Here is a 16856-nt window from a genome sequence, read left to right as displayed (position 1 = left end):
TATACACATAGAGGTGAGGTAGATTCTCCTCAGTATATACACATAGAGGGGAGGTAGATTCTCCTTAGTATATACACATAGAGGTGAGGTAGATTCTCCTCAGTATATACACATAGAGGTGAGGTAGATTCTCCTCAGTATATACACATAGAGGGGAGGTAGATTCTCCTCAGTATATACACATAGAGGGGCGGTAGATTGTCCTCAGTATATACACGTAGCGGTGAGGTAGATTCTCCTCAGTATATACACATAGAGGTGAGGTAGATTCTCCTCAGTATATACACATAGAGGTGAGGTAGATTCTCCTCAGTATATACACATAGAGGTGAGGTAGATTCTTCTCAGTATATACACATAGAGGGGAGGTAGATTCTCCTCAGTATATACACATAGAGGGGAGGTAGATTCTCCTCAGTATATACACGTAGCGGTGAGGTAGATTCTCCTCAGTATATACACATAGAGGGGCGGTAGATTGTCCTCAGTATATACACGTAGCGGTGAGGTAGATTCTCCTTAGTATATACACATAGAGGTGAGGTAGATTCTCCTCAGTATATACACATAGAGGGGAGGTAGATTCTCCTCAGTATATACACATAGAGGTGAGGTAGATTCTCCTCAGTATATACACATAGAGGTGAGGTAGATTCTCCTCAGTATATACACATAGAGGTGAGGTAGATTCTCCTCAGTATATACACATAGAGGGGAGGTGGATTCTCCTCAGTATATACACATAGAGGGGAGGTGGATTCTCCTCAGTATATATACATAGAGGTGAGGTAGATTCTCCTCAGTATATATACACATAGAGGTGAGGTAGGTTCTCCTCAGTATATACACATAGAGGTGAGGTAGATTCTCCTCAGTATATACACATAGAGGTGAGGTAGATTCTCCTCAGTATATACACACACAGAGGTGAGGTAGATTCTCCTCAGTATATACACATAGAGGTGAGGTAGATTCTCCTCAGTATATATACATAGAGGTGAGGTAGATTCTTCTCAGTATATACACATAGAGGTGAGGTAAATTCTCCTCAGTATATACACATAGAGGTGAGGTAGATTCTCCTCAGTATATACACATAGAGGTGAGGTAGATTCTCCTCAGTATATACACATAGAGGTGAGGTAGATTCTCCTCAGTATATACACATAGAGGTGAGGTAGATTCTCCTCAGTATATATACACATAGAGGTGAGGTAGGTTCTCCTCAGTATATACACATAGAGGTGAGGTAGATTCTCCTCAGTATATACACATAGAGGTGAGGTAGATTCTCCTCAGTATATACACACAGAGGTGAGGTAGATTCTCCTCAGTATATACACATAGAGGTGAGGTAGATTCTCCTCAGTATATATACATAGAGGTGAGGTAGATTCTCCTCAGTATATACACATAGAGGGGAGGTGGATTCTCCTCAGTATATATACATAGAGGTGAGGTAGATTCTCCTCAGTATATATACACATAGAGGTGAGGTAGGTTCTCCTCAGTATATACACATAGAGGTGAGGTAGATTCTCCTCAGTATATACACATAGAGGTGAGGTAGATTCTCCTCAGTATATACACATAGAGGTGAGGTAGACTCTCCTCAGTATATACACATAGAGGTGAGGTAGATTCTCCTCAGTATATACACATAGAGGTGAGGTAGATTCTTCTCAGTATATACACATAGAGGTGAGGTAGATTCTCCTCAGTATATACACATAGAGGTGAGGTAGATTCTCCTCAGTATATACACACGGAGGTGAGGTAGATTCTCCTCAGTATATACACACAGAGGTGAGGTAGATTCTCCTCAGTATATACACACAGAGGGGAGGTAGATTCTCCTCAGTATATACACATAGAGGTGAGGTAGATTCTCCTCAGTATATACACACAGAGGTGAGGTAGATTCTCCTCAGTATATACACACAGAGGGGAGGTAGATTCTCCTCAGTATATACACATAGAGGTGAGGTAGGTTCTCCTCAGTATATACACATAGAGGTGAGGTAAATTCTCCTCAGTATATACACATAGAGGTGAGGTAGATTCTCCTCAGTATATACACATAGAGGGGAGGTAGATTCTCCTCAGTATATACACACATAGAGGTGAGGTAGATTCTCCTCAGTATATACACACATAGAGGTGAGGTAGATTCTCCTCAGTATATACACATAGAGGTGAGGTAGATTCTCCTCACTATATACACACATAGAGGTGAGGTAGATTCTTCTCAGTATATACACATAGAGGTGAGGTAGATTCTCCTCAGTATATACACATAGAGGGGAGGTAGATTCTCCTCAGTATATACACACATAGAGGTGAGGTAGATTCTCCTCAGTATATACACACATAGAGGTGAGGTAGATTCTCCTCACTATATACACACAGTGGTGAGGTATATTCTCAGTATATACACATAGAGGTGAGGTAGGTTCTCCTCAGTATATACACATAGAGGTGAGGTAGATTCTCCTCAGTATATACACATAGAGGTTAGGTAGATTCTCCTCAGTATATACACATAGAGGTGAGGTAGATTCTCCTCAGTATATACACATAGAGGTGAGGTAGATTCTCCTCAGTATATACACATAGAGGTGAGGTAAATTCTCCTCAGTATATACACATAGAGGTGAGGTAGATTCTCCTCAGTATATACACATAGAGGTGAACAAGGACTCACATGTAGTCCGAAACGCATTCTCCAAGCTCATGTACTGATTTTATGGCACTTTTTTTAATATTAAAGCAGCACACAATTTCCCTTGAGTCTATGAAAGATTTCTTTTTCCCAGTCCCTACACCGATACCTCCTCGCTGTGCCAGTCTCTACACTGAAGCCTCCATCCTATGCTAGTCACTACACCGATATCTCCTTCTTGTGACAGTCTCTACACCCATGCTTCCACCCTCTACCAGTCCGTACACTGATGCCTCCACCCAGCGCAAGTCACTACACCGATTCCACCACCCTGTGCCAGTCACTACACCAATGCCTCCACCCTGTGCCAGTCAATACACCAATGCCTTCACCATGTCACTACACTGCTGCCTTCAGCGTGTGCCATTAATATTGAATAACTCTGGGGATAGCTAATGGCTTGCAGCGGTAACAATATAGTGGGACTCTGTTAGCGCTCCGATACATAGTTTGCACGTTACACCTTTGTGGCAGCTGCATTGTTATGTAGTAATTGTTTGCTCTGCTCTCTCTTGCAGTCATGGTGGACGCTCTTGGCGTTGTGTTGGGCAGCAGTTTGACGGTGATGCTTGGTGCCACTGCCCTGTACATCCTGATCCGCTGGTATCAGAGCGGGCGTTGTTGCTATGGTGAGTACTGACTACGAATGGGTATGATGGGGTGGGCTAATGGTGTTCATCCAGGACTTTGGCCCATACTGTTGTATCATTTATACCATAAAGGGACAGAAGTTTTTGCACCTTTCTAGACACTTTTCAAAAGAGCCTAAAAAAAGTGGACGTGGACTTGTTGTGTCAGAAAATACAGCAGGGTCCGTATTGGTGTTTACCTATGCAAGAAGCAACTCTAGGGTCCATTTAGATGGGACGACTGTGGGGCAAACAATGGCCGCCGCTCGTCCTGTACATACTGGCTGCGGTGCTCCTACATAAACGATGGCCGCCCCTCGTCCTGCACATACTGGCTGCGGTGCTCCTACATAAACGATGGCCGCCCCTCGTCCTGCACATACTGGCTGCGGTGCTCCTACATAAACGATGGCCGCCCCTCGCCCCTCACATACTGGCTGCGGTGCTCCTACATAAACGATGGCCGCCCCTCGTCCCGCACATACTGGCTGCGGTGCTCCTACATAAACGATGGCCGCCCCTCGTCCTCCACATACTGGCTGCGGTGCTCCTACATAAACGATGGCCGCCCCTCGTCCTGTACATACTGGCTGCGGTGCTCCTACATAAACGATGGCCGCCCCTCGTCCTGTACATACTGGCTGCGGTGCTACTACATAAACGATGGCCGCCCCTCATCCTGCACATACTGGCTGCGGTGCTCCTACATAAACGATGGCCGCCCCTCGTCCCCCACATACTGGCTGCGGTGCTCCTACATAAACGATGGCCGCCCCTCGTCCTGCACATACTGGCTGCGGTGCTCCTACATAAACGATGGCCGCCCCTCGTCCTGTACATACTGGCTGCGGTGCTCCTACATAAACGATGGCCGCCCCTCGTCCTGTACATACTGGCTGCGGTGCTCCTACATAAACGATGGACGCCCCTTGTCCCCCACATACTGGCTGCAGTGCTCCTACATAAACGATGGCCGCCCCTCGTCCCCCACATACTGGCTGTGGTGCTCCTACATAAACGATGGCCGCCCCTTGTCCCCCACATACTGGCTGCGGTGCTCCTACATAAACGATGGCTGCCCCTCGTCCTGCACATACTGGCTGCGGTGCTCCTACATAAACGATGGCCACCCCTTGTATCCCACATACTGGCTGCGGTGCTCCTACATAAACGATGGCCGCCCCTCGTCCTGCACATACTGGCTGCGGTGCTCCTACATAAACGATGGCCGCCCCTCGTCCTGCATATACTGGCTGCGGTGCATCTACATAAACGATGGCCGCCCCTCGTCCTGTACATACTGGCTGCGGTGCTCCTACATAAACGATGGCTGCCCCTCGTCCCCCACATACTGGCTGCAGTGCTCCTACATAAACGATGGCCGCCCCTCGTCCTGTACATACTGGCTGCGGTGCTCCTACATAAACGATGGCCGCCCCTCGTCCCGCACATACTGGCTGCGGTGCTCCTACATAAACGATGGCCGCCCCTTGTCCCCCACATACTGGCTGCGGTGCTCCTACATAAATGATGGCCACCCCTCGTATCCCACATACTGGCTGCGGTGCTCCTACATAAACGATGGCCGCCCCTCGTCCCCCACATACTGGCTGCGGTGCTCCTACATAAACGATGGCCGCCCCTCGTCCTGCACATACTGGCTGCGGTGCTTCTAGATAAACGATGGCCGCCCCTCCTCACGCACATACTGGCTGCGGTGCTCCTACATAAACGATGGCCGCCCCTCGTCCTGCACATACTGGCTGCGGTGCTCCTACATAAACGATGGCCGCCCCTCGTCCCCCACATACTGGCTACGGTGCTCCTACATAAACGATGGCCGCCCCTCGTCCTGTACATACTGGCTGCGGTGCTCCTACATAAACGATGGCCGCCCCTCGTCCTGTACATACTGGCTGCGGTGCTCCTACATAAACGATGGCCGCCCCTCGTCCTGCACATACTGGCTGCGGTGCTCCTACACAAACGATGGCCGCCCCTCGTCCCCCACATACTGGCTGCAGCGTAGCTGTCCCCGACTCCTGACCCTTCAGCGTAGCTGTCCCCGGCTCCTGACCCTTCAGCGTAGCTGTCCCCGGCTCCTGACCCTGCTTTGTAACTGCCTCACTCCCAACACTTCCTGTTTTGGCACAGAGTCACAATGCTCTGAAGATACAAACCTCCATACTTCACAATACTAGGCCGCACATTAATACAACGGGGCTCCGTTCCACCTATGGGGGTCTCCCGGGATGCAGGAGCCGGCGGCGGCTCTCAGGTCTCCTCGCACTGCAGATTGTACCGGATGTGGTAATAATGCAATAAGCCAAAAGCACATTAAGTAGCGCACTGCTGGCGCCCTTTGGCACTACGGTGAACGCGGACCGCCATGTCTCCTTCACTTCCTTCGGATGAGTACGGTAACGTGTTATCAGCATGTCTATAGCCTCAGTGCCGCCCCCTGTGGGATGGTGGCTGCATTGGTGTATATGAGGTTGGGCTCGGGCGTGGTGGGATCCTCGTGTACGTTCTGTGGGACGCTGGCGGCTCGGTGACATCACCCCGTACCGATCCCCCCTCCCCCACGTACTAAATGATGACTTTATTTCTGCTTTCCTTTCAGAGACGAGTTTTGTCTTCAATCTTTACAACATTCGGTAAGTGTCGCCACGGTGAAGCCTTCGGGGGTCCGTGTTCCATCAGAATGCAAGGGTCTTCCCAGAATTATCACCTAACCAGGGACCCCACTGACCATGCGAATGGGAACCCTCTCTCCTCACTGCACCCCCATAGTGGGGAATGGAGCGGCGGCCGAGTGTGGGCGGCCATTTTCTTCAGATCTATGGTACGGGCGGAGGTAGCGGACTGCGGCACTCGCCTTCCAGTCAGCAGTCCGTGTTGTTGGATGAGGTGGCTGCCGACGCTTAGCCGCTGCGCCATTCCTCACTATGGGGGGTGCAGCGAGGAGAGGCGGACACAGAACCCCCACTATGTGATCAGTGGGGGGTCTTGTTCTGGGAAGACCCCTATAAAGAGGAGCTGCCATGCTCTTCTGCTAGTGGCCCAGCAGTTCTGCTGACTTCAGTAAGTGGGGACAACCGACCTGACATATTCACAGCAGAGGGGGGCTGAATGTGACCCGCTTCATGACCACCCCCACCCCTTCATGACCCCCTTCATGACCACACCCCCACCTCTTCATGACCCCCTTCATGACCACACCCCCACCTCTTCATGACCCCCTTCATGACCACCCCCTCCCCCAACCCCTTCATGACCACACCCCCACCACTTCATGACCCGCTTCATGACCCCCTTCATGACCACCCCTCCCCCAACCCCTTTATGACCCCCTTCATGACCACACCCCCACCTCTTCATGACCCCCTTCATGACCACCCCCTCCCCCAACCCCTTCATGACCACACCCCCACCTCTTCATGACCCCCTTCATGTCCACCACGTTAGCAGATTACACAGCGCAATGAATAAGCCCCCTCCTTATAGTGATGGTTGGCAGCCAGCTGGCTGGCCCACATGATGCCCACGTACCTGCGTTGCGAGCCTGACTAGCGGTGGTCCAACCTCTGAGACCCCCGCCAGGCCCATAATTGGGTTTCATGCTCCTGCTGTGCAGAGAACTGTGCTGAACAAGTAAATGGAGCCTTACTGCAGACTCGAGCCACCGCTGCAGGAAGAACTGTAAGGCGCCATTCACCCCGGCGATATCTGACCAACTGCAATATGAGCGCCTGTGCTCTGCCACATTCAGGGATCGCGGCGCTTCTCCCGGGTCAGAATCGCTCTTTATTTCCTATGGAGGTAAAAGAAGATCACGAGTTCACGTGGTGCTGCGCTGCGTTGTGCGGTGTGGTGCTGTGCCGCGCTGTGTGGTGTGGTACAGTGCTGTGCTGCGTGGTGTGGTGTGGTGCGGCGTGGTGCAGTGTGGTGCGGCGCTGCGCTGCGTTGTGCGGTGTGGTGCTGTGCTGCGCTGTGTGGTGTGGTGCTGCGCTGTGTGGTGTGGTGCTGCGTTGTGTGGTGCGGTGCTGCGCTGTGCGGTGCTGCGCTGTGCGGTGTGGTGCTGCGATGTGCGGTGTGGTACAGTGCTGTGCTGCGTGGTGTGGTGTGGTGCGGCGTGGTGCAGTGTGGTGCGGCGCTGCGCTGCGTTGTGCGGTGTGGTGCTGTGCTGCGCTGTGTGGTGTGGTGCTGCGCTGCGCTGTGTGGTGCTGTGCTGCGCTGTGTGGTGTGGTGCGGCGTTGTGTGGTGTGGTGCTGCGCTGTGTGGTGCGGCGTTGTGTGGTGCGGTGCTGCGCTACGCTGTGCGGTGTGGTGCGGCGTGGTGTGGTGCTGCGCTGCGTGGTGTGGTGCGGCGTGGTGCAGTGTGGTGCGGCGCGGTGCTGCGCTGTGTGGTGTGGTGCTGCGCTGCGCTGTGTGGTGCTGTGCTGCGCTGTGTGGTGTGGTGCGGCGTTGTGTGGTGTGGTGCTGCGCTGTGTGGTGCGGCGTTGTGTGGTGCGGTGCTGCGCTACGCTGTGCGGTGTGGTGCTGCGATGTGCGGTGTGGTACAGTGCTGTGCTGCGTGGTGTGGTGCGGCGTGGTGCAGTGTGGTGCGGCGCTGCGCTGCGTTGTGCGGTGTGGTGCTGCGATGTGCGGTGTGGTACAGTGCTGTGCTGCGTGGTGTGGTGCGGCGTGGTGCAGTGTGGTGCGGCGCTGCGCTGCGTTGTGCGGTGTGGTGCTGTGCTGCGCTGTGTGGTGCGGTGCTGCGCTGTGTGGTGCGGTGCGGCGCTGTGTGGTGCGGTGCTGCGCTACGCTGCGCGGTGTGGTGCGGCGTGGTGTGGTGCTGCGCTGCGTGGTGTGGTGCGGCGTGGTGCGGCACGGTGCTGCATTGTGCGGTGTGGTGCTGCGCTGTGTGGTGTGGTGCTGCGCTGCGCTGTGTGGTGTGGTGCGGCGTTGTGTGGTGTGGTGCTGCGCTGTGTGGTGCGGCGTTGTGTGGTGCGGTGCGGCGTGGTGTGGTGCTGCGCTGTGCTGTGTGGTGTGGTGCGGCGTGGTGCAGTGTGGTGCGGCGCGGTGCGGCGCTGCGTTGTGCGGTGTGGTGCTGCGCTGCGCTGTGTGGTGTGGTGCTGTGCTGCGTGGTGTGGTGTGGTGCGGCGTTGTGTGGTGCGGTGCTGCGCTGTGTGGTGCGGTGCGGCGTTGTGTGGTGCGGTGCTGCGCTACGCTGTGCGGTGTGGTGCGGCGTGGTGCGGTGCTGCGCTGCGTTGTGTGGTGCTACGCTGTGCGGTGTGGTGCGGCGTTGTGTGGTGCGGTGCTGCGCTACGCTGTGCGGTGTGGTGCGGCGTGGTGCGGTGCTGCGCTGCGTTGTGTGGTGCTGCGCTGTGTGGTGCGGCGCGGTGCAATTTTTCCTACTGAAACTGCATGCAATTTTCATACACATGAAAAGACAGGTGAAAACCGCACGATGCAGAGATGGGAGGCGTCTAACATGCGGAAATCATAGGTTGAGGGCGGCTTCATGCGGCCATATGCGCAACTGTGGAGCGTAGCTGCGAGCATGAACAGGTTGGGTTTTTTCCCTTCGACCATCCAAACTGTGCATCGCAGTGCAGGAATATCAAAAAAGGAGCGGGAAGAAGCACGGCTTCTACTATCTGTGCGGCACGGAGCGTTAACGGGCGAGAATCCTGAGTGTTTGGCGTTGTCCCGTTATGCGTTCTGATTATCCCGTCCGCCGTCCGTGGAGCCTGTAAGCGCTCCTTCTGTGTTTGCACGTGTTTTTGTGCACGCAGTAAACCCAGAGAGTAGAGCCGCTGATCTCACTGGCCTCGCTCTCACAGACGCGTTTTGCGCATGCATTTTGTGTGCGCGCAAAATGAAAGGACCTGCTTCATTCTCCTGTGTTTTGTGCAGCACAGACCCCCTTGAAGTCTATGGGAGGTGCGCAGATATGTGAGGGGAAGCGTGAAACGCGGCGCAAAATGAAACGACAGCTGGACCTCATTAGACTTTAATAGCCAATCAATTCTGCACAAAGGGAGTGTCACGCGTGTGAGCTTTCCCTGCACACGCAAATATTACAGTAATATGCGCTGACACGCCCCCAACAGGCATCGTTGATACGTAAATACGCTGCGCTGAGCATATTTGCACAAGTGCTGGTCTGAAGGAGCCCTAAGACAGTTGTCGCACGCGCCTGCGCGAACGTATTCTCAGGCCGGATTCACGCAGACTTATTTGTGCGCAATACGCAGAATATTGAACCCTTGGCTTTCAATGGGTTTGTTCACATGCGTGTATTTGGCGTGTGCGGTTCCGTCACACAAGAACATACGTAGCGCGCTCTATTTTCCTGCACATCTTGAACTAATTAAACTACTTGCCGTTTCCACGGCTGCGAGCCGCGCTGCGTTTATCTTTTGTTGACTTTCATGCGCAAACAGTCCAGTAATGAATGAAGTTGCGGTTGCAAAAACGCAGCACCTAATTCCCGAGAACTCTGCGCAGATCCGCATGCACGCGTGTGAATCCGACGGTCGGCACAGAAGCCGCAGCAGATTCGTCAGCTCAGATTCTGCCTCAAAATTGGCGGCAGAATTTCACGGCTGAGCCACTTTTTTGCGCTGTGAATTTGCACATCCGTGGACTCACTGGGCGAATACATGGCGGGGGTTTGGCGATGACAATTCTGCATCGCAACGTGACGTCATTTTCTTCCCGCGTGTGGATTTCAGTGCTGCCTGCAGGAAAACTGCTGCACAGACTTTGGCGCAGATTTTTTTGAAGAATTTTCATGGATTCCATGCGGATTCTGAGTCAAATCTGTATTCAAAAATGCCGAGTGAACGCACCCAGAAGGAGCGGCAGCGCCGAGGACTGCGGGGGTCCCGCCAACCAGGCAACTTCAGCAGCATCACTTGTAATGATTGTAAAACAGACCGCGGGGTAAAACCGCCAACCGTCCGTCTTCTGATATATAAGCAGATTCTGACTGGATGGCGCCGCCGCGGGTCACCAGCTGACGATTCTTGAGAAAGGTTCCCCAATGAGCTGAAACGCGTTTCTGCTACATCAATAAGATTAACCCATGACGTACGGACTTGAGGACTGTTATCTGACTGCCTCTCCAGATTAGGGGGGCTCCTCCTTGGGGAACTTCACTCACTTGTACTTGTAGACTACCTGCAGCGCTGGGGTTTGTGGTCTTGACCTTTAACCTTTTCCGGTTGTGACTGTCCCTCTCCCTGCAGACAGCTGAAGGCGATGGATGTGGAGCTGGCACCTCCCTTCACGGTCAGCGGCTCGATGCATGCGCATGGCCCCACGTCCGGATACCACTATGCGCAATTCGAGGACAGCGAAATCTAGAAGAAGTCTATGGATACACGATCGGGGAGGACATCACGGAAAGAGATCAGTCCCTTGTAAGAACCTCCGCTGGTCACCCACCGCTAATCCAAGGTCATGGCATGAGTCTATGGGAACCAATAAACCGCCACATCTCGCACGGTCGGCGAGGTCCGTGATGCTCTATCAAAGAGAATAACTATTTCTTTACAACAGCGGCTCCACATTTCAGAGCGGTCCTTGACCTCGGCCAGGAGGTTCACATTACGCCTGAGGTCCGCCATGATGGACTGAGCCAATGCGACTGCTACCATCCTTCAGTGAGGAGGGGTCTCTACCTGATCCACCCACTTCATCTCAGGATTGCTCTGCCCTCTATGGTACCCCGTGATCGCTGTCTCATTACTTTTCTCAAAATCCAGACTACTTTTGTTGGAACGTTATATCCCATAATGCCTTGCACAACACAAGAGTACCGCCCCAGGCCACAGAACGCCCAACAGTCCTAGTCCACACAATTTCTGGAAAACTCTCACCCGGCATCTTCTCTACATACATCACATGTTCTCTACACACATTACATGTACTTTACATACTTTGCGTGCTCTGTACATATGTGGTGCATCGGGGGTTAATACAGCCGACTAGCAGGGGTTGTAGTTCTTATGTCACCTGGCAGGGTGGCTTCACTAACCTGAGGGTCCCGGGCTCCACATCACACCCTTCAGTTAGACGCACTGCAGGATGGACTTCTGACACCACTTTGAACTTTTCTGTACCTGGTTCTGCACATTCCAGGTTACAACAGTCCATTGTAGCCTAATGTGAGGTGTTACACAGCAGCAGTAGATGGAGGATCAGTTGGTTATCGGGACTGTAAAGGTGGCTGCTTCAGCAGAGTTACTGGAGCGGCAGCCTGTAATGCTCTGGGGAATGTCTCCTACTTGGTTGGTAGCAGGAATATCTTTGCTAACAGTTACTGATTCAGTACTTAACATGCACAGTCCAATTTAGATTAACCCCTGCTGCGGGGCTCCACTCACATTGCATCACAATATCCGCTTGTTACTCATGATTCAGGTCCGTCATGCGGTACCTAGAAGGACGCATGAGGGGACGATTCATCAGTGTGGTAGCTGACTGGCACTGTTCCTACCGGAGATTAGAAAACACAGCATAAGCAGAGGGTCCTTGGCCAACGTATCTCTGTCTATAGCTTCAGCTCCGTCCCTTTTCCTCAGAGCTCATGACACAGTAATTCCCTTCACAGCGTGGACTGGCACAAAAATCCGCAGTGCACAAATGGCAGGTGGGTGAAGACTCCAGGGGCCTTCCTTGTGGCTTTTCACTGAGCTGACAGGCTGCACTCCTCCTCTCTCACTCTCCATCCCAAAAACTGAACTCTGACTGTTCGGCTCCTCCCACATTCCCGGGGATCGCCCTGCAAAACTGATACAATTTGGTTTTGCAAAAGATTATGCAACTCTGCAAAATCTGCTGAGGGTCTGCTTGATAACCCAAATCCCATCTCATCTGTACAATTTAACCCTTAAATCTCTGCATAGTCTGAGCTTATGTAAGGCTTTGTAAGTATAAGGCCGCGCAGTGCAAGGTACAAACAATCTATGTTATTATGTATGGGAAAAGTCTGCATTATGCACCCGCACGAGGACTTTGCACCGGGGTGTGAGGGGTGTGACAGGGACTCTGGTTCTGGGACTCTACACCATCTGCACATGATACGCACTCTGCACATACACTACATGTTGTCTACACACACTAGACATTCTCTAAGAAAATGGAGGAATTGCCAGCTTCTTCACACAACGTCTTACTGTGAAGGCGTCTTATCTAGGAGTCTTATAATAGTGAATTTATAATAAAGAAAGACGCTGTGTGAAGAAGTCGGCAATTCATCCCTTTTCTGGAAGTATATTCTCTGCTGCTGGGACTCGCAGCTAGCCAAGGCTCCACACATGCTTTCAGCAGACTAATGGAAGGAATGCCCTGCTACATTCAAGGTGAGCTACTTGTTTTTACAATTGGAAGTAATAGTAGACATGCTCGGTATTATTGTATCTTGTCGCCACCAGACGTGTGGGTGGTGGCAAGGTACAGGGAATTGGACAGGCTGGCCATGACCCCTTTCAGATCCTGGAACTCACTACACAGTTACAGCAGCGTAAGTGGCCCTCCAGCAGCTTAGCTGTTGCCACACCACCTTGTTCTTCTCTGTCGGCGGCGTCTGGCAGCCTCCCGCACTGGGCAGCGGCAGCAGAGCAGCTGATTTCCCAGTGGCCTCCTGCACTGGGCTGCAATGCTGCACAATGAGGGATCGACGGCAGAGAGCCTTCCCTGTGGGCCTTTCTGCTGTGGGCATTGGCGGCGGACTACGAGGAAGCAGGTGAGCGGCGGCAGCACACCGCTCCTACTTCACTGAGTGAGGGGGATGGGCAGGCTGCAGGGCAGCGGGGACACAATTATCTCTCTCCGGGGACAGCGCTGGGGAGGCAGGGGGACGGAGGCTGCAGGGGAGCAAACGCACAACTATCTAACCGCGGTCACAGCAGTGGGGAGGGAGGGGGATGCAGGATGCAGGGGAGCGGGAAACAGCAATGTAACTCCAGGGACAGGAAGGCTGCAGGGGAGCGTGCACACTGCTAGGACCTTCAATGCTTGACCCAATCAGGAGCTAGGGGTGTGAAAGTGGTGTTCCTCCTGTCAAACCCCTAGCTTCCAGTGGCGTCAAGATACAATAATACCGACATTCTCTACATAAGTCACAAAGATTACACATTCTATACATACAAGCACTCCACACAAATTACACATTCAGTATATATGTGTACTCTACAGACATCACACTTGCTGTACATACATGCACATAAATGTTGTGTTTGCCTTTTTGGCTGCTGCATCACATTGTTGACTCATGTTCAGTCTATGATCTATTAGTATACCCAAGTCTTTTTCACATGCTGCTGCTTAGGGCAATTCCTCCCATTCTGTATGTGCTTTCTTCTGCTTTCTTCATTTTTCTTGCCCAGATGTAGGACTTTGCATTTCTCCTTGGTAAATACCATTCTGTTAGTCGCTGCCCACTGTACAAGCTTTTCTAGATCCTTTTGAATCCTCTCTCTCTCTTCCCTAGTGTTAGCTATCCCTCCTAGCTTTGTGTCATCAGCACATTTGATCAGTTTCCCACAATTCCCTCCTCCAGATCATTTATAACAATGTTGACCAACACTGGGCCTAGGACAGAACCTTGTGGTCCCCACTTGATACATTCTTCCACTTGGATGTGCAGCCATTTATGACCACTCTTTGAGTATGATCACTCAGCCAGTTGTGAATCCCCCTAACAGTTGCCTTGTCAATCCCAGATTTGGTCATTTTTCCAATAAGTCTGGTATGAGATACTTTGTCAAATGCTTTACTGAGGCTAACATATACTATATCCACCGCATTTCCCTGATCAACCCAGTCAGTGATTCTGTCATAGTAGGAAATTAGCTTAGTCTGGCCTGACTTGTTTGTTACAAACCCATGATGGCTCTGGTTAATTACTCCATTCTCATCCAAGTAATTGCATACATGCTGGTTAATAATTTGTTCAAAGATCTTTCCTGGTATAGAAGTCAGGCTCACAGGCCTGTAGTTTCCTGGATCCACCTTCTTCCCTTTCTTGAAGATAGGGACAACATTTGCCCTTTTTGCAATCTTCTGGGACTTCTCCTGTTCTCCAGGAGTTTTCCATTACATACATTACGTATTTAGTACATATATTCTCTACTTGCACTGCATATTCTGTACACACATTATATACTTACATGTTCTCTACATAGATTACACATTCCGTACATACAGCTTTTCATGTTGCAAGTCTGAAACAATGTCATGATATGTCGAAAGAATCCCAGACTAGGCATAAATCACACTGCGACCACTAGGTGGCGAGCAAGCTGCTTATAGTTCACCCAGCATACATAGTAATGAATGGAGATGATCATGGTAGGTATGATGTCACAGGGTGGGCGGGGCCTCTAGGAGCTCCTGGATATCTGTATACTGTAGGAAGGAGGGAGTGCAGCTTTTATATGGGACTGCAGGAAGGAGGGGAACGGAGGGTTTATGCCGCCACCCACTATATTTGGTATCAGACAGTGCAGGGAGCATCTTTGTTCTGCACATTCATCGTCTCTCATAAGAATCACTGTAAGACGACTTCAACAAAGGAATATCCGTCCAACACTCAGCAGCAGGGGCCTCCGCGAATGATGACTGCCGGCGAATGATTGCTGATGGATGACTGCCGGCAAATGATTGCTGATGGATGACTGCTGGCGGATGATTGCTGATGGATGACTGCCGGCGGATGATTGCTGATGAATGACTGCTGGGGGATGACTGTGAATTGATGACTGCCGGCAATGATTGCTGATGGATGACTGCTGGGGGATGATTGCTGATGGATGACTGCCGGCGGATGATTGCTGATGGATGACTGCCGGCGGATGATTGCTGATGAATGACTGCTGGGGGATGACTGTGAATTGATGACTGCCGGCAATGATTGCTGATGGATGACTGCTGGGGGATGATTGCTGATGAATGACTGCTGGGGGATGACTGTGAATTGATGACTGCCGGCAATGATTGCTGATGGATGACTGCTGGGGGATGATTGCTGATGGATGACTGCCGGCGGATGATTGCTGATGGATGACTGCCGGCGGATGATTGCTGATGAATGACTGCTGGGGGATGACTGTGAATTGATGACTGCCGGCAATGATTGCTGATGGATGACTGCTGGGGGATGATTGCTGATGAATGACTGCTGGGGGATGACTGTGAATTGATGACTGCCGGCGAATGATTGCTGATGGATGACTGCCGGCGGATGATTGCTGATGGATGACTGCGGGGGGATGACTGTGAATTGATGACTGCCGGGGTGTAGTGTCATACAGGTAACGTGGACTGTAGGGCCGTGTTCCTCCTGTGTTTCCTCCCTGCTCTCAGCTGTAGCCTGCTGGCGTCTTACAGTGAATTGTACCTGCATTACCTGTTGTAAAGAGTTGTTCATTCAGTAATAGGTATACCGGGCCCTAACCGTTCCTGGGGACCCGAGGTACTATACACAAGTCTCTGTGTTATTTTGTCCACCGCGTAGCATATTGGGAACGAGTGATAAGTACTACTACCCCCATCCCGATTATTGGCATTCCCTATCCTTGGGGTGTGGAGGCTGGCCTGTGATCCTGCTCTGGCCTTGGCTGCGTGTCATCCCTCCGGGACCAGAGCCTGGTCAGTGTCACCATGACAGGCCAACACTTCTCCCTCCCAGCTCTTCATATTAGCCGGGTGCCCAGGGTCACCCCTCAGCGATGTTACAGGGGATGACTGCGGATGGATGACTGTTGGGGGATGACTGTTGGGGGATGACTGCCAGGGAATAACTGTGGATGGATGACTGCGGATGGATGACTGCGGATGGATGACTGCGGATGGATGACTGCGGATGGATGACTGTGGATGGATGACTGTGGATGGATGACTGCGGATGGATGACTGCGGATGGATGACTGCGGATGAATGACTGCGGATGGATGACTGTGGATGGATGACTGTGGATGAATGACTGCGGATGGATAACTGTTGGGGGATGACTGTGGATGGATGATTGTTGGGGGATGACTGCGGATGGATGACTGTGGATGAATGACTGCGGATGAATGACTGCGGATGGATGACTGTTGGGGGATGACTGTGGATGGATGACTGCCGGAGAATAACTGCGGATGGATGACTGCAGATGGATGACTGCGGATGGATGACTGCGGATGGATGACTGCGGATGAATGACTGCGGATGGATGACTGCGGATGAATGACTGCGGATGAATGACTGCGGATGGATGACTGTTGGGGGATGACTGTGGATGGATGACTGTTGGGGGATGACTGTGGATGGATGACTGCCGGAGAATAACTGCGGATGGATGACTGCGGATGGATGACTGCGGATGGATGACTGCGGATGAATGACTGCGGATGGATGACTGCGGATGGATGACTGCGGATGGATGACTGCGGATGGATGACTGCGGATGGATGACTGCGGATGGATGACTGCGGATGGATGACTGCGGATGGATGACTGTGGATG

At 51.9% G+C, this 16856-nt stretch overlaps 1 protein-coding gene across 1 annotated transcript; it reads left to right on the top strand.

The window, feature by feature from the left end:
- Positions 1 to 3242: 3242 nt before the first annotated feature.
- On the top strand, positions 3243 to 13192 carry SMIM35 (small integral membrane protein 35). The gene is made up of 3 exons (XM_066606031.1): positions 3243 to 3351; positions 5975 to 6008; positions 10589 to 13192. The coding sequence occupies exons 1-3, from the start codon at positions 3243 to 3245 to the stop codon at positions 10704 to 10706; spliced, it is 261 nt and encodes an 86-aa protein (XP_066462128.1). The 3' UTR covers positions 10707 to 13192.
- Positions 13193 to 16856: the final 3664 nt, after the last annotated feature.

Source organism: Eleutherodactylus coqui, chromosome 6 (assembly GCF_035609145.1).
Source record: "Eleutherodactylus coqui strain aEleCoq1 chromosome 6, aEleCoq1.hap1, whole genome shotgun sequence".
NCBI classification, from domain to species: domain Eukaryota; kingdom Metazoa; phylum Chordata; class Amphibia; order Anura; family Eleutherodactylidae; genus Eleutherodactylus; species Eleutherodactylus coqui.
This window is presented reverse-complemented; position numbering and strand designations above follow the sequence as displayed.